This window comes from Meriones unguiculatus, chromosome 3 (genome assembly GCF_030254825.1).
Source record: "Meriones unguiculatus strain TT.TT164.6M chromosome 3, Bangor_MerUng_6.1, whole genome shotgun sequence".
NCBI lineage: Eukaryota > Metazoa > Chordata > Mammalia > Rodentia > Muridae > Meriones > Meriones unguiculatus.
In genome coordinates, this window is record NC_083351.1 from 68671701 (window position 1) to 68697257 (window position 25557).

Sequence of the window (25557 nt, forward strand, 5' to 3'; positions counted from 1 at the left end):
ACACAGCGGCTCAAATGAGAATGACCCCATATATTTGCATGCTTGGTCGCTCTTGGTGACTGTTTGGGATTAGGAAGTGTGGTCTTGCTGGAGTAGGTATGACCTTGTTGGAGGAGGTGTGTCACTGGGAGTGGGCTTTGAGGTTTCAAAAGCCCACACCAGGCCCAGAGTCTCTGCACCTGCTGTGCATCAGGAGGTAAAGCTCTCAGCCACTGCTCCAGTGCCATGGCTGCTGCTGTAGCCATGATGACCATGCCTGACCCTCTGAAACTGTAAGCAAGCCTCCAATTAAATGTTTTCTTTGATAATATTTGCCAGGGCCGTGGTGTCTCTTCACAGCACTAGGCTATAACTAAGTTAAGCAGATATAGCTTTGAAACCTCAAACTACATTTTTATTTTTCACTATTCTTTGAAAACTACTATGGTTCCATAGAAAAGACATATAAGTCTTAAACTTTTAAATTACCTATGTGGCAAATGTAACTACATATGTGGTTGGTATACACTGGTATACCATATTAAAATGCAAGTTCTAATTATAGATAGCTGAGATTCTGCATTTCTAGCAAGCTCCCTGATGGTGTTAATGAGCTATCAGAAAACCACTCTTAGAAGAGCTAAGTCCTAGAGTGTTTCTGTCACTCCAAGGAAGACCTCTACAGAGGGGAAGATAATATTCTTTATTTTTTCATTAATTAATTATTTACTTTGCATCCCAAACAGAACTTCCCCTCCCTCCTCTCCTCCCAGTCCCTCCCTTTCACTTCTTTTACCCTCCTCTTATGCCCCTCCCTTTCTTCTCAGAGAAGGAATAGTTATCAACCCGCCTTGGTATATCAAGCAGGACTGGGAACATCTTCTTCTATTGAGGCTAGACAAGGTGGTCCAGTTAGGGAAAGGGGACCAAAAGGTAGGCATCTGAGTCAGAGACAGCCCCTGCTCCTGCTTTTAGAGGTCCCACATGAGGATCAAGCTGCACGTCTGTTACATGTGTGTGGGGGTCCTAGGTCAGTCCCATGGATGCTCTCTGATGTGTGGTTCAGTCTCTGTGAGTCCCATGGGCCCAGGTTAGTTGATTTTGTAGATTTTCTTGTGGTGTTCTTAACCATTCTGGCTCTCTCAATCCTCCCTCCCCCTCTTTAATAAAAGATTCCTGAGCTTCACCTAATGTTTGGCTGTGGGTTTCTGTATCATCAGCTTTCATCAGCTGCTGGGGAAGCGACTCAGATGACAGTTATACTAGCCTCCTGTCTGCAAGTATAGCAGGATATTATTACTAGTGGGCTCTCTCTCTCTCACAGCAAGTGCCTCAAGTTGGGTCAGCCACTGTTTGGCTGAGTTGAAGGTTTTCTAGGAGGGTTGGTGTCCCCCTCCCTCCACTGGAAGTCCCACTTGGCTATAGGAGGTGGCCACTTCCAGCTCCATAACCCGGTAGGGGTAGGAGTCTCATCTAGGGTCACCTCTATAAACTCCCGGGAGTCTCCTCCATCCTGAGATGTCCCCCCAGTTACTGTTCTCTCTTCCAGTCTCTCCCCACATTTGATCCCCACTACCTCTTCCACCCAGTTCCCTACCTCTGTCTACTTCAAATGTCTAGTTTATTTTCTCTTCTGAGTGAAATTCAAGCATCCTCCCTTGGGCCTTCTTGTCACTCTATAGAGAGGAAGATAACTTTCAATATCAAGCCTTTTCTCTCCTGGATTAAAAACAATTCAGAACATATTTAATTATATTTCATTGTGTATCTATGTAGAATAGTTGCAAAGACTAGAGTGGACTACCACATATTTACTGAGTCCAGTAAATATTTATGTATTTAAATTATTTATGTATTTATGTACTCAAATTATTTATGTATTCACTGCAAATCAGCCTTTTAAAATTTTGTGTGTGTGCGTGTGTGTGTGTGTGACTTTATGTTCTACATATGTGTGCAAGTTCCTAAAGAGGCCAGAAAAGGCTGTTGGAACCTCTGGAACTAGAGTGACAGGTTGTTACGAGCTGCCTGATATGAGTTCTAGACACTGAGCCTGAGTCCTCTGCAAGAGCCTGAACTGAGTGCTCACACTTCTGAGCCATTTCTCCAGCCCCTGTGTTACAGCTTTTGATGTAGTGAGTGACTGGTTCCTCTGGAATACTGAACAGTAGGCAAATTTCAGTTCATAAAGTCTTCTTAGGTATATCCAGAAAGAAAGAGGATATATTGCACAAAGGACGTAAGGGGTGGGAGGTTAAAAATGAGGAGAAGCAAGTTGGAGTCTGGTGTCTTTTTCTCTTTTTACTAACTCTTTCCTTTTCTAAGGCATCCTGGGAGGTGGTTGTTGATATACCTATGTCATGAGGGTGCAGGCTGAGTGACACAACTTGGATGTAGAGGAATTCAGATTCAGATCCAATTAAAGACTTGTGAACCTGTCCTCTCTGTCTATCCACGATCCTATGCAGCATCCTGCGATGGTCCAGGGAACCACCTGAGGAGAAGCAGATAAAAAAGAGACAGTCAGACAAAGTGCTTCAAGCTATTGGCTCATAAAGAAGATCAAGGCTATGTTGGTCTGTAGCAGACTGAGACAAGGGAGAAAGAATTTGAATACCTAATGAGCTTTAACATGGACAGGAACCATGTTTTATTTGTTCTAACTCATCTCAGAGCTTAGTGTGTGGTAGAATGATGAGGCCACAGGCCTGACTTGACCAAGCACTGCACATTCCAAAAGGTCTGGCCTTTGGCTGACTCCTGGGAAACAACCTCTAAGCCCTTAGAATGTCCCATCTGTTGACAATACCTTCCTTTACCTTGCTTATCTTGACTCACAACAGATCATTTATGCAGTAGTGTGGTGGATGGTAGAGACCTTGACTGTGGGTTATCACTTTGGGGTGTTGGTTTTTTACTTTGTTTTGTTTGGGTTTAGGTTTAGGTTTTCTGAGACACGTTTTCTCTGTGTAATAGCCCTGGATGCCCTGGAACTCACTCTGTAGACCAGGCTGGCCCCAACCTCACAGAGATCCATCTGCCTCCGCCTGTACTGGGATTAAAGGCATGCACTACCACGCCCAGCTAGATTACCAAATTTACCTCTGGAAGGCTCTGGTGGTTTGAATGAGAATGTTCTCCCCAGGCTCAGGCAGCTCCTTCAAGAAGACCACACCTCCTAATCCTTCCCAAATGGTCCACCATCTGGATAGTAAGTATGCAAATATATGAGCCTATGGGGCCCATTCTCATTCAAACCAGCATATAAACCAAGTATTTTTATTTTCTATTTTTGATTAACAGGCACTAATTGTATTTGTTGTTGGAGTTCCATGTGGCCTCCACATTACATGTGATGATCAAATCCAACTTCCCCTTGCCACTCCACTCCCAATATACAGAGTAATCCTTACTGGACTTCCAGCGTACTTGCTAAGGTATGTTTTTAAGCTACTATTTCTAAGAAGCTACAGCCTTGCTGGAAGAAGTACACCATTGAAGGCAGGCTTTGAGGGTTTCTAGCATCATCCTATTCCCACATCTCTCTCCTTTCTATCTACTATTGAAGATGTGACCTCTCAACTTCCTGCTCCTGCCACTGTGCCTGCTGCTTGCCATTGTACCTCCCACCATGATGGACTCATATTCCATTAGAATTATAAGCCAAAATAAACCCTTTCATAAGTAGACTTTGGTCATGGTATTTTATTATAGTAACAAAGAAGTAACTAATGCACAGGGTTAGAGATGATTAATATTCATTGTCAGAATCACCATGGAAACATACCTGTGGGTAGTCTATGAAGGATGACCCACTGTAAACGTGGGAGGCACCATGCAACGGGCTGGAGTCCTGGACGACAGTGAAAAGAACAGAAAGTAAGCTTAGCACTGTCATTCATTTCTGTGCTTGGTGACTGTGGACAAAATGTAACCACCTCCATCCATTTCTGCCCTTAACAAGGGACTGTCCTGAAACTGTGAACCAAAATAAACCTTTCTTTTCTTAAGTTATTTTTGTCAGGTATCTTGTCATAGCAGTAAGCAAAAATAAAGTAAGGTGAGCTATATGGGTAGTGCATGTTTACCTGAGTAAACGCTCAAAACTCCCTGAGTGAACACTCAAAACTTCAGAGTGTGGTTTGGAGAGCCCCAATGAATGTTTTAAAAATTTAGCACTAGCCACCAAGGACCAATTTGAGCAGGTGGACGGGAGAAGACTTGTGGTTTTCAGAACAGTAAGCATTTATTGGGTGTTTACCATACACCAAGCATCATCATACTATAGCATAAAGATAAGCCCAAATCCCCACTCTTTAAGAGGGTCCAAGGAAAATACTATCTTTCATCCACCAGTGCCAGCAGAGCATGGTGCTATGAGGCTGGGGAAGGGACTTAGCCAGGAGCATTCAGGGAAGGAAGGTTTCCCAGAGTGCCTTTCCAGGGGCTTCCCTGAGTAGTCTGACTTGGTTATAGGTCCTGGAGCTGCCTTTCTGTAAGGATTTAACAGCTCTCACCATATAGCTACACATGCCTGGAGGCACTGGGACTGAGGTGATAGGGGAGGGGTATTAGGTGTGTCTTCCACACACCCAGGCCTCTCCTGAACCCAATGAGCTACGTCATTCATCACAGACACAGAAATCAAAGTTGTGTTTTATTGGAAGAAGAGAACAGGGAGTTATGCTCTTTGAGGCTTACCCCAGGCAGGCTGCTGGGCACTGAATGGGGTACACAGGGTATTCTGCCTCAGGTCGTGGAGAATGCCTCTACCCACCTGTCAGGTTGAAATGCTGCCACACTGAAGTCATAGGGTCTGGTAAATGCAGGTTCCCTGTCCTGGCCACCCCTGCCCAGCAGGAAAGAGGCCTTTAATCCCATCTGCCTTTTCTCAGAGATACTCATGTAAGATCTTTTCATTTCTGCCTCTCTTCCAAGGGACATCTCATCTCTAGTGAGGAGCGGGTAATCCCACTTGGGGTTCTTCAAATGTTTCTGTACCTAGGATGTCTATGTCTTCCCCACGTTGATTTCATATCACCCTCCTCTGACCTGCATTTATTTTTGAAATGGTATGCTGTTTATTTTCATTCTTCCCAAAATGTCTTCCTTAAACACCACACACACACACACACACACACACACACACACACACACACACAGCTTTTTTCAGATGCATGAAGGTATGCAGTGAGTAAGCCTGAATCCTTTTCAGTGTCCATCATTGAACTTATCTTCCTACAGAAGCTTCAGGCTATGGTTGCTATGATGAAGGTCATGATCCATGCCACAACCACTTGGGCACTCTTTGTGTACTGTAGAGATACAGGGACACACTCAGGGATTTTCCTGAAGTGTCCCACTCTTAGGGACATATTTCCCTCTCTGGCCACTGAGCATCTGAGGAACAGTCCATCTTGAGGATTTGACTAGCAGCACGAGCTCATCACTAATGCTGAAAAGGAGAAAAACTTTTCCTACCTTCCTTCCATGATGCACCCACTTGGGATTCTAGATTAAAAGCCACTGTCTGCACAAAGCAGTGACATGGGGACTCGTTCTAGAAGAGGTAGTGGCAGGGTATAGCCAGGCATCCCCAGGTGGAAGCAATGGGAAAAAAAAAAAAACAAAAAAAAACAGCAGAGCACTCTGTGTAGGCCAGAGTCCAACAACTGTATTCCAGTGTCCCAGTGGAACCAGGATGTGAGTCTAGCTGCCCAGGCTTCTATCTAGCCACATCTTTTCAGGACTCTTGTTTTCCTCTTACATCACACAGGGCCAATGTCCTTCCCTTCAGCCTAGAGATACTAGTGGAGAAATAAGACCCCTTATGAAAGCACTCACCTGGGCTTTCTCCCAGCTTTCCTCCTCACACATGTGCCAAAAGCTCTCAAGGCATGGGTGGGTAGAGAGAAAATGTGACTTTAAGTCAGGGACACAGCTACTGAAGACTGAGAAGCTTCCCTCTTTGGTGGTAGCTAGGAAGCTAGGCAAGTTGCTGGAATGTGACTAGCAGCTGCAAGATCTCACAAAGTCTTTGAATTTCTTGTTCTTAATGTCTGTGACCAGAGAAAAAGAACAATGTCTTCATTTTTCTCTTTGAATCTGTCTGCACATTTTTGTCTCTTCCCTAATACTCAAACCATAGACCTTTGGCCAGTACATTATTGAAATGTCTATTGTCAATTTCCTTTCGGATTAGCGTTTTCAACTAGCTGTCTAAGATTCATACAATTTATTTCTCTACAAAACCCCAGGGAACAACACCATTCTCCATTAAATACTGCAGCCTGTACCCTCCCCACCCGACCCATTTCCCAAACAGACAGCAGACACAGGCTTTTAAAACACACAACATGGTCTTCTTTATTTAATTGTTTAATCAGTTTACATTCCACAACTGACAGATTATTTATTTTTATTTTTTCCATGAACAAGTCATTTAATTAATTACCAGACACTTTTTTTTCTTCAATCGATGGAAATAATATTTCTGCCAATTTGAAAAAGAAAATTGCAAGATGCAGTCAGTTTCAGTGAAGTCCCCAAACGCTTTCTGCTTCCTCAGTCCTTTCAAAGTCACAGGAACCTGGCAATTTCCCTTTTCATTTCCCCCTCCCACTTCCCTGCAAAGTTCCTCTCAAAATATCACAAGAGTTTCAAGACCTGGTTTAGATCACCTTTCCTGTAATTAATTAATTATGAGAAGAAACAGACAGTACAATAGATCTAATAAGATGTAGCATTCTTGTTAAGATTAAACAATACATTTATTCAAATTGTATCAGAACAAATTAACATGATATTTAATCTTATTTTAGCACCAATAACCACAGGAATTGCTACCTCCAAGAGGAGAGTCGTTGTTAGAATCCTGCAGTATACACCACACTGTGTCTAACCAATCAGAAAGCACTATGTAAATTAGAGTGAAGGTAAATAAATTTATATTGACTGAGCGATAATCTGGTGGACCATAAACACTCCAGATGTTTGAGAGTTTTGCCGGTGATGGTCCCTGTCTAATGACCACATAGAATGTACTCACCGAATCAGCTCTCTTTTTCCTGCTTGGCAGCATAGGGCTCAGCATGTTCTAGTTTAAGCAAATCAAACCTTGTCATACTAGCTCTTTGAAATGAGCCAGTGGTTGCTTGTATTTATTCTGTTCTATGCCCTAAGATCTCACTGTCTTTCTCACACACACACAAGGCTTATTTAGATCTAAGGAAGATCTCTAAGCAGAAAGGAGAGGTAGGAAATGGTGGCCTGAGTCCTAGTGTAAGGACACCTCCTAGGAGACACAGTCTGCCTGCTGCTCTTTTCCCATATCTCCTTTTCAGCAGTCAAGATTTAAAAAACAAACAAAGATATCGGAGGATGGATTAAACAGATCCAAATATCAGTGAGATGTTTTAGCAGGGCTCCACCAGATGTTAAAAGGTGGGAGAGATGTTAATCTTAACAACGGGGTGGCCTGTCTGTCTCTTTTTACCAGATAAACATGGACAGGGTGGGCAGAGGCTGACACTCCCACAGCCAAAGAGCACGGCCTGCTTTCTCCCCGGGTTTCTGGCAGGTCGTCAGGGCCACGTCCAGCGAGAGCACTAAGGCCTCCCGAGGCAGCTCTAACATGTGGTTCCCAGCAGCAGCTCTCTCTGCCCTTCCTAAGCAGGCGCAGCAGAACTTCCAAAGGTGAGGCAGCAGCATCGTAGATGTAGCTCTGCTATCTGTTCAGCAAATCCAGCCTTTGCCTTTGTTCCCACAACGAAATCCACCACAATGGATGACTCGCAGGCAAGGGCATCCCGCTCCGGCTCTGAAAGACCTAACTCTGTGCACTACTAGATGGTAACAAAAGCCCGATGAAGCTTTTGAGCACCAAAAACATGGCTGATCCAGTTGGAGATGTTTTCTCAGGGCAAAATTCACGTTGGCTTTAGAAGATTTCATTTGAAATAAACAGGACATAAAACATGCCAGGAACTTTTATGTTGATCCTGTGTTGAAGTGCTAGTATTGTTGATATGCTGGGTTCAAATATAATATTGAAATTAATTTCACCTGTTTTGTTGGCACTTTAAAATGCAGCTAGTAGAATATTTCAAATTGCATACATAGCTTGTATCAAATTAGTGGTCTAATCACCTTCCTTGCACAGTTCTCAAAGAGAGTCACAAAGGTCCACCAGGGCTGAGGAAGTTTTAGACTGAAGGTGCCTATAACCATGAGTGGAGGGGGTGCTGGCACAGGCCAAATTCTATCTCTCTGGGACAACCACCCTTCTCTAGCCACTGCTTGTACTCCAGGGTCATCCATGCCCTGGATGCGGCCAGGATTACGGCCTTGGGGCTGTTTCTCTGCCACTCTGCTGAGGGGATGCTGGAAGCACAGAAATGTCTTCATTAACCTCTAAGTTATCTAACCACATAATTCTACCCACAGCCTCCACCCCATTTCCCACCCCCATTTCAGAGTGTCCCCTGGCCAGGCTCTACCCTTCACCCAGAGTAAGCCACACTTGTAGAGCCAGCCACAGTTGGTAAAGCAATTCACTCACGTCACCTCCTTTGATGTTCTTTTTTCCTGCCCTAGTCCTGTGAGGCAAAGCTCTGTCAGCAAAGAGAGCAAGATGAGATCATCAAAGTGGGTGGGAAAAGGCATCTGAGACTAAAAAGGTAGATAAAAGGCTTTGGAGTCTGCACACAAGCTGGCTGCTGGCTTGAGGCTACTTTCTGAGGAGAGTCAGCTTGGGGCAAGAGAAACAGGGAGAAAGCTTCTACAGAATTGCCTCCGCGCAGTCAGCATACCACAGCCAGCATGGGCACAAATAGCAGCAGAATGGACGGGGAGACCTGGTGTCCCTGTGTCCCAAAAGTCACCCTGCTTCCTCCGAGGCTGAGAAGATGTGGATATGATGTGGGGTCACAAGATTCACCCAAGGTTCCAGGTGAGCTATTAACAAAGTTACTAATATCACCCCAGGTCAAGTCTCTGGGCTGATAACTAGCCATGACCTTCACTCTTCTAACTTTGATGATATGCTTTTATTTGGGGGGGGGAGGGAGACCCACTTAAATTTAAAGGCAAATGTCTTCAGAACAGCGAGTACCAAGCAAGCATAAGAAACCACCAGGGAAACAACCAGAAAAATCTCCTGTGACAGGCATCCCTCCCTTCAAGGGCCACCAGAGTCAGGGTTCTAGGGCAGTCCTCACAAGTCCTCAGAAAACTGAGGGCTACATTACAGCATTTGAGAAGATGCAATTCCCCTCCCCTTTATTTTCAGCTTTCACTTTTATTTGTACATTTTTACAGATAGTCTTGAATAGCAAAACAGTCACACCGTGGGCAGTGGGGGAGGGGGGTGGAGACAGGGAAGGGGTATGAGAGCGGTTCTGTGAAATCTCTGTGTGAAAGGCATCATCGCACTCATGACACAGCCACACTGGTACATATAGATGAGAATGGTCTATGGACCACCCAGAGAGGAAAGAAAAAGTCTGGGGTCCAGGGGAGAGAAATGAAGACACTGGGTTGTTTCCTAGGGAGTCATAACAGGTCTTAGGCATGAAGAGTAGTAGGCTGGTATTTGTCAAGAAGATGCCAGGCTGAGTGGTAGCTGGGCAACTCCTGGATTGAAGCCCAGTTTTCTGTTTGTTGGCCGTGAACAAGCCACGCTTGCAGGTGTGCTATCACCCTTATCACTGGCTGGGCTCTAGTCATAAAGAGAGCAAGGACTAGTTCTCCGGTAAAAAGTCTCAGTACATACAGGAAAGAAGAAAAGCATATGGAAATCCTTTTGGGGAATCAATTCTTATCTCCTTTAAAATTTGGGATCCAAGCAAGATCATACTGGGGCATGTTCCAGCTGGACACACCACTCAGGACCTCCTACCAGAACTCAGGGGCTATCGATGACATCACTAGCTTTGTAGCCTGACAAGAGGAAGCAGGCTCTTACTCCTATCATACTTATCTTTACACTAAAGAGAGAACTTTAAAAGCTTTAAGAGTCTGACTTTGCACCCCAACATGAGCCTATACAGCTAGGAATGAAAATAGAACCGTTAAAACAAACAGCATTAACTCCACACCAGCTTTAGAAGTGAACTGTTTTAGTTGTCTATGTTCTTAGCCTCCACATGGTCTGCTCATTTAATCACCTCTGGTAGTACACAGGAATGAGAGTGTACTTTACTAGACTGGCCTTGAAGAAAAGGAAGTAAGTCTGGCAATGGGTAAAGAATATGAAGAAGGCAATTCCTCTGGAGGGCTTGAAAGAAGAAGTGAAATCCATGTGCTTCAGTTGGATAGCTACACTCTAATTCAGCAACCAAGATGGCATCTCCCTCTCTACATTATCCTCTTGGCAGAGCCTTGATGGAACCATTTCATTGTAGTGGCTACACCGCTGATAACAGGTAACTTGAACAGTGCATAATTCATAGACACTTCATGTTTGCAAGTTGCTTTGCAATTTGTCACCCTTAATATACCATGAGGTAAAGCGTTATCACCATCCTCATTTTGTAGATGAGGAAGTTCAAGTATGGAGAAGACACAGTGCCAGAGTCACACATCATTTTAGTACAGAGAAGAATGAAATGTATAGTCATCGCTGCATTATACAAGTGGAGCTTCATTAGTGAGTTTCTCTGGCTTCAGAGAGTTTATACCCATGATTAGATTGAGATGGCACCTGAAAAAAGGAACAAGTAGGAGAGAGAGAGGGGAGAAAGAGAGAGAGAGAGAAAGAGAGAGAGAGAGAGAGAGAGAGAGAGAGAGAGAGAGAAGATCTTTAGCTCTGGTGTGAGCTTTCAAAGGCCTCTTTGCTGCCCTGGCTTGGGGTTTGTATTGCTGCCAAGAACACAGAATCACTGATGCCAATTGGTGTAGTTCTGTGGCCATGCCATGTTATTCTGGCCCCATCTATTCACCCAGTGACAACCACTCATTGAAGAGGTTTTGAGGTCTGACCATTATTACTGGGTCCACCGTAGGGGCCTGAGTGATGGGATTAGAATCAGTCTCTTGGTCTTTTGCATGCATTTACTTTTCTTTTCTAGTTTTCTACAATGAGAATGTATGCCTCAGAGTGGAAAGCTCAATAGCTGGTAATAACCTAGTCGAAGGACTAGAAACAATGTCAAAGAAGTGTTTTGTGGCAGAGTAGCATCGATGGAGAGATGGTAAACATGATCCCAGAAGTCAAGCACCCTGAGAGACACCTGTGTGCATCCTCTCTGCTGGACTTGCTTTAAAAACAACCTGCCCCTTTCCTCTGTCTATATGGGCTGGAAGACAGCACTAGGGCTGGCTAGCTGAGCGATGCTTACTCTGCTATCTGTATAATCAGTTCTTCTGACTCATCATCTTTCCCTGGAGAAGGATGGATGTGTTTACTGGGGCATATCAGCTCAGGAGCAGCAGGAACATTTTCAGGAAAGAAGATTCCCTTTAACTACAAGAAGCAACTGGTATTCTACACAAACAGAGACAGAGGGTACTTCTTCCCATTCTTTCCCCACATGAGTGAAAATCAGTGTAAAAATGTTCCCAGCCTAATGACTGTTGGCGCCAAATGCTCTGAGCAATGAGTAAGACCTTATTATTGGGCATATTCCATAGGTGGGCAGTACTGGAGACCTAAATAGCACATATTCCTCATGTCAGTAGTAGTAGTTCCTTCTTAGGTCTCTTACTATGTATATGGACAGCTAAGGAGATGCCAAGTCTCAGGGCACCCTCTCCTATAGAGGAAAGGTACACCCCTGGGTAGAAACCTCACCAGCATGGTCTCATGGCCTAGGGCACCACTCAGGGACCTGAGGCCAAAGAAGACTGGTCTTGACCTGTGAGAGCTGTTTAACTATGCTGTCATTATCCCTAGAAGTGAGAAAGGGGGGCTGCTAAAAGGCTGGAACAGGCATTTCTTTTTCTTATATTTTGATGTCAGTGATCTACACACCTCTTTGTGAGACCTCAGGCCATGACAAGCAAGGAGAGGGGAGCTTGAAGCCTCTCTCTTCCCTAAGAAGGTAACTGTCACAAACTGATGATAAGGAAAGCTATAGGGAGAAAGAAAGCAGAAAAAGAGCCCTAACTCCCAATGAGAACAGGAAATTGCACTTTTCTCTAGTTAGACGCCAACTTTCCCAAATCTTCAGTATAGGAGACAGCAGTAGAAATGGATGTTAAAAGTGGTCTCGTGCTGGGGGCTTGCACAGAGTCCACAGCATATGCAATCCTGCTCCCTGTGCACACACAGTAAAAGAATTTGAACTTGCCCTAGGTAGGAACCAGGGGTCTTGCCAAAATCACTGGCTCTCAGTCCCCTCAGGAGATTGGAGTCTACCATTTGGAGTTAGTGGAGCCTGACCTAGAGAGTGTCACAAACCCAGATTCTTTTCTTCCTTCTCTTTCACTCATCCCCTAGCCAGCCCGCAGCCAGAAGCTCCAGAAAGGGTCTCAGAGGGGCTTATTTGAAGCAGGGGTCAACCCCCTGTGATGGAGGAATTAGGTCACCTGGACAGAGATTGCTATCAGTGTGGAGACATCCGTGCTGATCAGGGGCCTGGGTTTGTTTTTTGTTTTGTTTTGTTTTGTTTTTTTCCTAAGTAGGATCAGATCCTAGCATGTGAGTGTCCATCCCTATCCAGTTGTAACAGTAAGAGAGTCAGTCTAAGGTCTAGTTCGGCTGATGGTGAGCTGAATGAACTAAGTCCAGAGAGCCTGTCTCCTGCCTGGGAGCCTGTCTAATGCTTCAGGAGTGCTCATGTTTCAAAGGAAGCCAGTAAATTTTATTATAAGTTTGTCATAGTCTGGGGCAATTGGATAAAGCAGATGATCTGTTTATGATGAATATAATTTTTACAAAAGGCATAAAACTGAGAGGTCTGTGAACTCATATGTTCAAACAAGTTTACTTGAGAAAAGTTGAAATAGTCTATAGAAAATTGTCCCCTTTAGCTTAGCTTCATCCATCTTTTTGCTGCTGGAATTATCATTTAGTCACAGACAAGTGCCCATGGGTGTGTTCATGGACACCTGCTTATCCCTGCTCAGTTCAAGATACCCAGAAGAAAGACAAAACGCCTCCCAATCTGAGATAATTTCATTTTCCCTCAACTTCAAGTATATCCTTCACCTTAAGAGAAAAATCTAGCTTTTTCAAAGAAAAAGAAAATTGTCAATTAAATAAAACTCGTTTTTTTCTTTTTGAAAAATTATTCTCCTTATCATAGAATACACCCTTTGCCTTTAAAACAACTCTAAGAATCTCAACTGGAAGCCAGCAGCACTTCCTGACACCCAGCTCGCCCCCGCTCACCTGGCATTCCTAGACTCATGGTTCTCACAAGACAGACCTTCTAGAGAACCTGACCAGGGCCCTAATGAGGGAGTCTTGAGAAATGCAGCCACACCTGTATATAGGAACACAATGAAACATACACAACCACACACTATACACACACACATACGCACGCGCAAGTACACACAGAGACAGAGAGAGAGCCAGAGGAGGATATGAGACCAACAGGAACTACAGCCTGGAAGATGGAGGGAGGGGAGGAAAGGTGTTAGCAGGTGAGGAGTCTGGTAGGAAAAGAGGTTGGAAACAGGGAGCTGCAACAGAGCAGGTGGGGCAGAAAGGCTGTGGAGTGTTTGGCAACGTTGCCAAAGCAGATCTGTTCTGCAGCAGCCAAGCTCCCTTTCTGCATGGCTGACCATAGTTGTGCCGGCTCGGGATTCTCTCCTCGCCTCCCCAGGGACACTTGGCACCATCAGGGTTCCCAAGGTAACCATGAGCTGTTCCTGCCCTGTGGCATTCACGGCTCTGGCTGACTTCTTCATTTGCCAGCACCCAGTGCCAATTTGCTCAAGTGAGTCTGAGATGCCTGGATGGCCTTGTCCCACCTCAGTTTGGGTGCTAGCCCTAAGGTGGGTATCTATTTTGGGATTCAGGGCCATGAAGATCAAGAGGAACAGGATGAGAAGGGAAAGAGTCAAGAGTTCTCCATTAATTTACATGATATCATACAAACTTGAGCCCATGGGACATGGAGGTGCTCTCTCTGCATGGGACCCATTTCCTTTCATCGGTACAGGGCTCAACCCTAGAAAAGCAGACGTCCAGTGACAAAGGACAGCCCCCACAATGGGGGATGAAGGTCTTGTTTGGTATACACAATTGTACATCAGCAACCAGAGGCAATATTCCTTCTCTCTCCTGAACTGTATGTTCCCCCTCTTCTCTTATGACTTTTGTGCCCGGCTGTGTCTTGAACTTCCAAAATTAGTGGACTAAATCTTGCGGAGTTCCAGAACCATACTGTGAAGTACCACAGGGTTCTCTGGCCCAGTGGTTTTGTTCTTGGTTTTGCCCTCTGGGAATTTCAGCTGTACCAAAAGTTATAAAAAAAAAAAAAGTAACACAAACAATAAAACCCTACACTCATGAGATATCCACCACGTGTGCATGCCTATACACACGTGCCTGGGCACACGCACATACACACACACACACACACACACACACTCACTCTTGTCTCTCTCTAGGAATCTGCAGCTGCTGCATTGGCACCCATGAAGGCCTGCCTCCCCCCAAAGATAATTCCCAGATCTTGGGGCCTCCATAATGGGTCAAAAACAACAAGAGTGTGAGAGAGACAACAGAATAATATATTTCCATTCAAAGAATAGAAAATAAAAAGTTAACCACCCAACACCTATGTGCACATGTGTGCGCATGCACACACAAATGCTTCGCACGCACACATACACGCCCGTGCACGTGCGCGCACCCGCACATACACACACACACACACACACACACACACACACACACACACACACATCACAGCATTGCTCAAAGGCTCCGATCTGCCCAGAGAACACAGGCAGGGGAGGACAGGGTGGCCTTTTGTTTAACTGGGTGTAAGGCAGCTGGAAGGTAAGACTGGGTTTTCTGAGCATCCACTGAATGTCCTTTTGTTGATGCAGATCTTGCCTCTCAGCATGTTCTCTCCCCTTCCCACCTCTAAAGCATTGTCCAAAGGTTTGACTGCAAAGAGAAAACTTCCTTCTCAGTCTGTTTCCTCATCACTGGTGGGCTGAGAAGGAGCTCAGAACAGGAAGAGCAGAGAAGTGGTTCTGAACACGGCCTCGAAGATGTGGTTACATTCTATGAACTCAAGGGACCGAGTTTCCCCGTGATTTGATGGCTGGGGTGTGGTGGTGTCCTCTCCTGGTGGCTCACAGTGTGGCGCTTCCTTCTTTGTATCTGTGTCACTTCAGACCACTGCCTCTGTCCCTTCCAGCTCACCACCACATCCTTATGAGTGACAGGGATTGAGATGCTACCGAGAGTGGTGGCTTTCACTCTGTCTTGAAGAAATCATGAAGCCAAAGTCAAGAACTGATGAGAGAGCCACAGGATGGGATGTTTCTCCCATCTTGGACACGAGGCAACACAAAGTCTGGTGAGATGCAGGTGCCTGAGCCAACTCAACTCTACCTTGGCACTGGCATCATCTTGATTGAGTTTCACTTTATATATGTATATTATATATATATTTATATATATATATATGTATGGGTTTGTATTTTAGCACACTGTCCCATTCTCTGGTCTGGATTTAGGGCAGTTGGTCCTCGGGACAGGTTGGACAGAGGGGGCCAAGGTACAGAAGAATCCCGAGATTAGTGTGAGGCCCAGGCCCCCCCATGCACAGAACATGGACCATCCATAGCCATGGCTGATGTCATCCGGTAGTCCATATAGGTAGCGTGGGTAACGTGATAGCTCAAAGTTGATCCCAGCCACACAGGTACACAGTGAAATGATGCAGAAGGTTCCTGGAGAGCAAGGAAGGAAACAGAGGGCAGGGAAATGGAGAAGGAAAAGGAAAAGGGGAGGAAGAAAAAAGAGAAGTTAGGATTGCATTTCACAATTTCTTAAGTGGGAGAGATTTAGGAAAGAGTGAGCTGTCAGCAAGGTCACCACCAAGAGAAGTGCATGGGAGAAAGACACTCCTAAAGGTTCATTGCTTCTGTATTCTCCAATTATTACCCATCTTGGACAAACTCAGGAAATCTCTTCTTTGATAAAATGTCCCAAATGAGTATCTCATTAGAGATTTATATAGGATAGAATGAACACAGAATATTTAATTCATTTTTATAAAGTTTTAAAAAATATGTTCTTTCACTGGAAACACAAATCATCCCACCTGAATTCTTTAGCAATTAAAACATCTACTTACTTTATATACACATAACATCTTATACAAATTTAAGTACTCTTTCTCTAATCTAATCGGCCACCGAGAAGCAAAAAGCCTTCTGAGTTTGTATTCTCAGTTGCCTGACTCCTGAAAATCTTTTCCATTTTCTATAAGGCAGTATTTCTGAAAAATGTTCCATGAAAAGCTAGCCCTCTGAGATATTCCTTTACAATATGGTGGTGGTGGAGTCAAAACACTGGGACCCACACATATTCCTTCTGAGCCTCACTATCCACACAGGCATCAGTTCACTTATCCAAAATGCTTCAAAGAGAAAATTAACAAACCTATTTGATATTAGGATTCCCTGTAAAACATATTCTTCACCATATACATGCAAACACACATATGACAAGCACATGAGTTAGATTTCTCAAATTAACTTTCAACTAGAAGACCATTAGAAGAGTTGAAACCGGGTAAACTGTGTTAGTATAATAGACCCACTCTGAACCAACCCCCATATCTGGTATTCCAGAGTTTTTTCAGTATCTGCTTTCACATAAGCCTTATGTGACCCAAAGAAGCAGATCCAGCTGGGTCAATGGAAGAAACAGAAGAGGGAAGCTTTCTCCCCAGGGGAGGAAATGAGAGGGAGTGTTCTAGAATTTCTATTCACTTTGAAAAATCTTCCTTTCTACCTCCTGGGTTTCTTTATTATCATGCCTTATGTCTTCCAGAAGATTTCTGGAGAACAAAGGAAGAAAGGCAGAAAAAGGCGATGAAGTTCTGAAGTCTGCAACTATTTAAATGGCCTTCATAGCTGCAGTCAAACTTAAGAATTAAGAGGTGCTGTGACTAATCAAAGTAGAGAGTATCAGTGGAGTGCTCTACCACAAAAGAGACATTTATGTCATGTGATCTCACTGTGGAAGATGGGTGGAGAGATTCTATGAGCCAGAATTCAGAGAGGACAGGAGCAGAAGGGCCTTCTGGGCATGACAAGTACTCACAAACTGACAGCAGCTGTGGTTGCCTGCACAAGACCAACCCAGGCGACATTCCAGCAAGAGAGGAGGAGGGCCTTGCAGCCCACCACTCATGACTGTAGCGCTATTGACAGTTGATGGCTGCTGGGGAAGAGAGAGAGAGTCTGATTTCTTTAAGGGTGTGGCCCCTTGTAAGTTGCGCATGCTCCAGCTGATAACTTCAATCCATGAGTGCAAATTAGACTTGGTGTTTTTGAATGAGTGAGGAGGAAGTTGGGAAGAAGACAGCAGAAGTAAGCAGGTAAGCACACACAAAGTTGGGAGTGGGTGAGAAGATGACAGGGTGGTCATGGGAGGAATTATGGGAAGAAGTGGAGGTGAATAGAATCAAATTACATTGTATGAAATTGTCAAAGAATTTCTGTTTTTAAAAGTGCCATGTGCCAGAAGTTATGTCGTGTGCTTGGCCTATTGAAGGCCCAAGAGGGTACGCAGTATGCTTAACGTCACCTAGCACATAGATGGGGAAGTCAGGCTACAATCTCAGGGGACTAGGTTACAGCTTATATTTTATTCATTACGCTCTTACTTCTTCTTGGCAGGAGGGTGGAGGCTACTGAATGTTAAGTTAGGGCTTCGTGCATACAAGATTAGTACCCTACCACTGAGCCGTAGCCGACAACCTTCTTTTTTCCTTTTTTCTTTCTTTTTTTTTACTTGCTAAGTTTCCCAGGATGGACTTGAACTCATTTTGTAGCTCAGTCAAGTCTTAATTCTGTGATCCTCCTGCCTCAGCCTCCTGAGTAGCTAGGATTCCGTGTGTGTGTGTGTGTGTGTGTGTGTGTGTGTGTGTGTGCCACTGTTCCCAGCACTGTTGGACTATTGAAGCCCGGCATCGGGCAGCTGGCTCTTTCCTATCCACCCCAGATTGCACACTAAAGTTCCAGCTGTGTTCTGTGTCCTATCTTATTGCTTCGTGACATCGATAGAACCGATGATCTGTTCATGATTGTTAGGGAAAAGGGTTCTATGGAAGGAGAAATAAGTGTAGTTGGTCAAAGTTCAGACCACGGAAGAAGTATGAATAAGCAGTGAAGGTGTGTTCAGTGCTATGCGTAACCTAAGACTTGAAAATCAAAACACAGGGGATAAAGGGATGGCTCAGCAGTTAAGAGCACTTGGTGCTCTTCCAGAGGACCCAAGTTTGGTTCCCAGCAACCACAGGGCAACTCACAACTGCCTGTAATTCCAGGTTCAGGGGCTCCTAGCCTTCTGGCCTCCAGCCCCCTAGTATGCAGCACTCATTTGCATATACCTCCACGTGTGCACACAGCATGTACATACATAATAAAAACATAAGAGTCAATCTTTTAAAAATGAAAGTAAAAATTCAAAGCACAGTGATAGAATATAATCTATCAAGTTAGCAAGGTTTTGTTTTGGATTTTTGGTATCTTTCTCTCTCTCTCTCCCTCCCTCTCTTCTTCCTTCCCTCCCCCACTCTCGTGTGTGTGTGTGTGTGTGTGTGTGTGTGTGTGTGTGTGTGTATTTGTATCTCTGTGTTAAGTGTGTGTTTATAGATGTATGTGCATGCTTAGAGGCCAGAAGTCAACCTGGGTGTCAGTCCTCAGGTGTCCTTTGCCTGCCGTCCAGGTGCAGTCTTTCACATCTGGCGTGTGCTGAGCATGCTGGGTTACCTGGCCACTGAGTCCCAGGTATCTGCCCACCTCCACGTCCCAGTGCTGCCATCACAAGGGTGAGCACCATGCCTGGCCTGGCTCTTTCCACCTGGGTTCTGGGACCGAGTGCGGGTGCTCATGTTCAGGTAGTAAGCATTTACTGGCCAAGCTAAAACAAAACAAAACAAACAAACAAAAAAACCCTCACCCTCTGTCTTGTTTTTGCTTGTTTGTTTTGACTTTGTTTGTTTGATTTTATCATCTCCAAAACTGATAAGGGCACTGAAAAAAGTGGAGCATCCTATAGCTTATGGAAAATGTAGGCTGCTATTGATTTACAGAAAATGATTGTTAAAACATCCATACTGCTGATTTATTGAGTTCTCACCTGGAATAAAGAGCAAGGTCTGAAATTGTTCATACGGCAAGGAGTAGCTGGGAAGGTGATGCCCTCATGAGCTCAAATAGTGAGTGAATGCAGCCTCCGAGTCCAGACACTTACGCTTTGACTCCAGTCTACATTTCCAAAGACTACTGAGGCCAGAGGACTATCCAGTGAAAGGAGGCAGCTAAGAGAAAGCCAAGATCACTACAGAAGGTATGGGGTGGTCTGGGGAGGTGAGAGCACAAACAACAAGTCCTAAGCAATACACTAATCAATGACTGCTTCAAGAATGGTCAGATTTGTGTTTTTATGGGTTTTATTTTTATGTGTATGTGTGTTTCTTTTGTTTAAAGATGTATTTATTTTGTGTATATAAGTGCTCTATCTGCAGGTGCACCTGCCTGCAGGAAGAGGGCACCAGATCACATTATAGATGGTTGTGAGCCACCACGTGGTTGCTGGGAATTGAGCTCAGGACCTCTGGAAGAACAAGACAGAGCTCTTAACCTCTGAACCATCTCTCCAGCCCAATCCTGTTTGTTTTCTAAAGAGAGAGAGAGAGAGAGAGAGAAAGGCTGTGGAGTTGGATGGGTGAAAAGGTGGGGGATCTGGGAAGAGATAGAAGGAAACTGTGATCAGAATATATTTATGAAAATTTTCTTCAATAAAAAATATTATTTGTAGAGAAAATGGAAGGTAAGGCATCAGGATAACTTGGGCACAAGTGCCATATGGCTAAAATACACGTGTATGTGTCACACTGTAAATATGTGTGCATGTGTGTTTATGTGCTTATCAATGCTTATGTAAATAAGCATTGGGCATATGTGTATGCATGTATGTGCAGTTCACATGTGTATATATATGCCAGGCTACGAGTTCTTGACTTCATGTCCAACAACAGCAACAATACACATAAGCCTCACTCATGAGAATAGTACCCCAGACTTGCAGGAGCCACGAAGCACCCTAGATCACTGATCCTATGTCCTGGGGCTCAAAGGAGACCATCTAATAGCTCTCAAGATGATGAAGTCTCAGTAGAGACTTTCCAGGTCAGAATCTTTTGTCCATAAGCAGAGGAAAGAGAGATGTGTCTTGACATAAGAGTCTCACAATCTGAATTCTAGCAAATCAAAGCAGCCTGCTCATGTCTCAAGTATGATGGATATGGTCTTCCAGCTGCTGACCTGGAAGTCTATTAGTCAGCATGCAATTTGTACAGTTTTCTAACATGTAGACTTCAGACATGTGCTGTTCTGAATGGGAATGCCTCCCATGGGCTCAGGTGCTTGACTGTTTGGTCTGCAGTTGGTGGCACTGTTTGGATAGATTTAGGAGATGGGATCATTACTGGAGGAGACATGGAGGTGGGCTTTAAGGGTTAAAGGCCACGTGGCATGCCCAGTCACTCTCTCTCCTTGTGTTTTTAGTTTAAGATGTGAGCTCTCAGTTTGCTGCTCCAGCTGTTAGGCCTGTCTGCTGTCCTGATTCCCCACATGGAGTCATCCCTCTGGAAACTTAAGCCCAAATAAACCCTCCCTCCTAAGGGTTGCCTCAGTCATGGCGTTTGATCAGGCAGTAGGAAGGTAACTAAGACAGGATGGGATATGTGTATATGTATGCGCGCGCACACACACACACACACACACACACACACTTGTGTAGCATTATCCAACAGTGGGGTGAGTTCACGTCTGATCTGCTTTGGGGCAGTTTTGGACACTAAGAATCATGGATCTCTACCAGGACAGAGAGTTTGGACATGGGGACCAAGTCAGTACCTTATAAATCGAAGCTCTATCAGTGCCAGAGACCACATAGGACTTTAGAAAAACTTTGGAAAACAGATATGTCTTCTTAACAGCTTTACCATCCTCTTCACTAAACAATTGGAGGGACTTTGGGAGACAAGATCCACACAGGGGTAGAAAGCGCCCTTCACCTTTGAAGGGAGGCTTTAGAAATGAGTCCTTATTCAAGTTCACTCTATCAGACCTCAGCCTCCAAGGCTGTGCCAATAGACTCTGTCACTCCGCTCCCTGTGAGCACTCAGTGAGAGGCAAGAAGGTGGTCAAGAAAGGCAGTTGGTATTTCAGTGGCAACCCAGTAATAGTCGTGGTTATAGTGAAACAGTTACATGACAGAACCCCTACCCTCAAGTCATCCTTCCCTTTGGAGTGGAGCTTCCTCTGTCTGCACTGGTAATACCTGGTGACTTCAAGTGTCGCCTGGCTGGTACAGAAGGGCCAGCTTCGGACAGTGATAGCTGCAAGTGGTTGGTGAGCAACATCGGGTCTGGAAAACAGAGGGGCTTTGCCATGATGGGTGGAGTGGGCATAGTTCCTTTGCAGTGGGCTTCATAGAACCAGAGCAGCCAATCAACAAACATTTGTTTAACCTCTGTTTGACACAATCACTGTGCTGGATGTTGATGAGAAAAAAAGGGGGGATAAGTTATGGCCCCTGCTCTAAAGAATCTTTAATTAAAACTAAAACAAAAGCCAGAAGAAAGCAATTTATGATGTAGTGGGGATGCAGAAATGAAAAACTGAGAATAAGGCAAAACAAAACAAAAAACAAAACAAAACAAAACAAAAAAACCACCAAAGAGGGGACTAAGGCACATGAGTTTATTGTCATCAGCTCTGGGCCTTTGGTCCTTCATCTGAGAAGTCAGAGAGCTGAAGAGGAGGCGATAAGTTCCCTCCCTGGTGTAGCAGTATCTAATGAATAGTAAACACCCATGGGGGGTGGCTAGAGCAATTTCAATATAGACAGTAGTGCTGGATGAGGAGAGCTTCCCAGGGAGGGGAGGCAGGGACCAAGCCTGGTCAGGAACCCTGGTCCCAGGGCCTCCGTGCCTGATACAGAGCAGCTCCACCTGCTCCACCTCTGAGTTGTAAGGTATCCTGTGCTACCACCCAAGCCTGGTTCCCAGAATAGATCACTGGCGTTTTGACTTTTACTTCTTCCCCATCTGAGAGCCAATAGCAATTTACAACTCGTGCCAAATTATGATTCTCTCCTGTTAAAAACCTTCAATAGCTTCTAGCAGTGCAATTGAAATTTCTCATCTTATTTGTAATGAGAATCCTGAGTAGATACTGTTCACCTATCACAGCAAATGTTTTACCCTGACCACACAGCCTTACACTGTAGCTATGCCAGAGAGTGCCCTGTGATTTTCAACCAGAGTAGCATGCTCCACAGCTGGGCCTGTGCACTTGTTCTGGTCCTCAATTCAAATGTCATCCTCAGAGAGCTCTTCCCTGGTTTCCTGTAAAGTAACACCTGCCCCAGCGGTTTTCAAATAGTTTCAGGTGTAGATGTTTTAGAACTGCCACTAGGAAAGAGGGAAGGAGCACGAGAGACTCCCATCTGTCTCTCCTCTGTTTGAGCAGAACTGTTCTACTTTGATCTGTTTCCATGAGAAATTTCACTGGGAGAAAGCATTCCTATGACTTATGCCATTTGAAGACCATGGAATGCTTTAGGTGGGCCACTACGTGGGCCATCTTTTGGACAGCAAAGCCCAGTGGCTGCTCTATTAATGACAAGCCCATACCTTTGGCTGAAAATGGCTCACAGTCCCAACTCTCCTGCCCGCTGGCCCTGCAAGAAGCCTTGGACTTCTCAACACAGTCTCTAAGCAGCCAGCCCAGCTGGTGAGCCCCAGCTGGCAGGAATGAGAAATAAAAACTAATTAGCCTCTTAGTGCCAGGATTCTTGCTGGCCCGAGCTCAGAGTTCAGGAGTCCAGATAGAATCAGATATGGTACCATTCCAAGAAGCTATGGCCTGAGAGTTTGCACTAACAAGGCCTGCTGGCATGCAGGCAGTGCCACCCCGCAGAGCTATACTGTCTGGTGCCCTCATTTGTAAACCCCACCTGTGAGCAGGAAGCACAGCTCACAACAGCGACCGGCTGTGTGATGGCTCACCCAGAGCTCCCACGTCCATTCATGCCATCAACCTTGGGTTTTTCCAGGAAGCACACATCTAATGTCACTTTGCAGCTTACCACCCCGTCCTACATGCTCCTATCTCTGAGCGTTGTCCACACCTGCCTGCAAGAAGGACAACCTATGCCAGGGCTCTAAGACTGTTGCTCTAACTGATGCCCCTTAGTCCAGTAAGGGCAAAGGACAGGAGGCTACTTCCTGCCCAAACTCCTAACTCCTGTCCTTACTCCAAATGCAGCTTTCCCCTCCACCTCCTTCACATTACTGCTGTCTCCAATGAAGGTCTCTCTGGCTGCCAAATACTAGAGTATAGTTCTCTCTCCTAGTTGTAACTTCTTGGCTTTCTGACAGCCTCTCCTGTTTAGGCATCCAAGCTGCCCTGCGGCCAGAAGGCCTTGTGCTTTCCCAGCTATTTCCTCCAGTTTTCCTGGTGTGTCTCTGCCTCCACTTGCTTTCGACTTGCTTTTCCTCTTGGACTACATTACACACTCTAGCAAAAACTGCTCTGCTCTGGCCAGAAATTGCCCTAATAAATGACTGAGCAGAATGAAAGTTTCCTTCATAGCCCTCCCATCCCAGGAGCATGGCATGTCACGGGTGTTCTCTGGGCATTCTCTCCAAGGCTACCATGTGCATATTTTCACCCAAAACTCAAGTGTTGGAAACTGAATCCCGAAATTCATATGTAAGTGGTATTTAACGCTGGAGCTGCAGGAAGAGTAATTAGAATCAGATGAGTGGCATCCTTATGACAAGAAGAGGCTGGAGAGATGGCTCAGCAGTCAAGAGAGCCTGATTCCTCTTTCAGGACTGGCGCTTGATTCCCAGCATACACATGACCCCTCAGGACCTTTTGTAACTCTAGTCCCAGAGGATCTGGTGCCCTCTTCTGGCTTCTGTAGGTACTGCATATACTAACTGCCCAGATACACATGGCAGGCAAAACACCCATACACATAAATATAAAATGTTCAAAACTATTTTTAAAAGAAGAGGAAAAGAGATTTGCTCTGGCCACACAATGTCCTTCCAACTGCTGTGATGCTGCAAAATGGCTCTCACCAAAAGTTGCTGTCATGGTTTTGGACTAAGCAGCCTCCAGAACTGTGAGCCAGTAAACACACAGTCTAAGGCAGTTATATGTCACTTTGCAGTGTACATACACCCCGAGAAATGCATCATTTTGAAATAGTAACTTCAAGAATACCACAAAAATCTATGGGAGTAGGAGATAGGAGGTTCTCAGTTTCATTATAATCTTTTAGTATCACTGTCATGTACCTGGCCTATTGCTGGCTGCGAAATCAATATGAAGCTGTATTAGTTAACTTTCATCATTGCTACAACAGAATATCTGGCAAAAATAACCTAAGGAAGGAAGGGTTTATTTGGGACTATAGTTTGGACATCCAGTTCATCATGGCAGGGTAGGCATGGTGAAAGGAGTCTAAGAATATGGTCATACTGTGTTCTTAGTCGAGAAGAAGGGGGGGAAGGGGGAGAGGAGGGAAAGGGGGAGAGATAAGCTGGTGTTCATCTTGCTTTCTTTTGCTGAGTAAAGGACCCCAGTTCATAGATGAATGCTGGCAACAGTTAGAGAAACTTCGACATAGGCGTTCCCAGAGGTTTGTTTCCATGATGCCTCCACATCTCACCCAGCCTCAAAATCCCACCAAGCCAACAATTATCATTAACTACCACCACATAGGACCATATTCTGCTAAAACAACAACAACAACAAAAAATGGACTAAGACACTCACAAACCAATATCTGCTCAAGTCTCTGGTTTCTTTTGCTCCTTCAAGACATTACTTCACTTCTAGGGTAGCCAAGCATCCAGATGAGCTGGGGGTTATGGGAGGGAATGTCTGGCAGGTGAGATGCTCAGCACTAAAATTTGGAAACCCTGAGAAGACTGACTGACCATCCTTTCTACTGGATTTTTCAGGATTGTGCTGTCTCCTCTGAGGACAAGAGGCAGACCATGGTGACAGACTCCTGGAAGCCCTGCTTATAAGTCGGGTTGAATATCATGCCTCACTCAGGACAACACAGAAATACAGATCTGTGGAATGTGTTGCCAATGTTAAGAAATGCCAGGCCAGGACAGTGTTGTTTGGGAACAGCTAATGCTTGGGTCGCCCTGCAATGTTCCCAGGGAACACCTAGCCAGCAACCCAATAATACTTTGAGCACCGCCTTAGAGGTTAATGACCATGCTATGGTAATTTTTAAGCTGGTGTGCGCAGCCATAGCACGAACTCCCCATTCAGGCCACTTCTGAGCACTAATTGTAGGTGCATGAGGCCAACGAGATTGTGTCGCCCCTC

At 44.9% G+C, this 25557-nt stretch overlaps 1 protein-coding gene across 3 annotated transcripts in view; it reads right to left on the reverse strand.

Moving 5' to 3' along the window:
- Nucleotides 1-25557, reverse strand: part of Tmem178b (transmembrane protein 178B) — a 435263-nt gene that overhangs the window by 50177 nt on the left and 359529 nt on the right. The window contains exons 4-5 of one of the 3 annotated variants that reach the window (XM_060380134.1): nucleotides 3767-3832; nucleotides 2333-2473 (exon numbers count right to left, since the gene is read on the reverse strand). In XM_060380134.1, coding sequence (XP_060236117.1) covers nucleotides 2333-2473; nucleotides 3767-3832 — 207 coding nt within the window. Of the gene's footprint in view, nucleotides 1-766; nucleotides 2474-3766; nucleotides 3833-6319; nucleotides 15841-25557 lie in introns of those variants that run through there. The other 2 variants (XM_060380135.1, XM_021632113.2) reach the window with 2 other exon arrangements.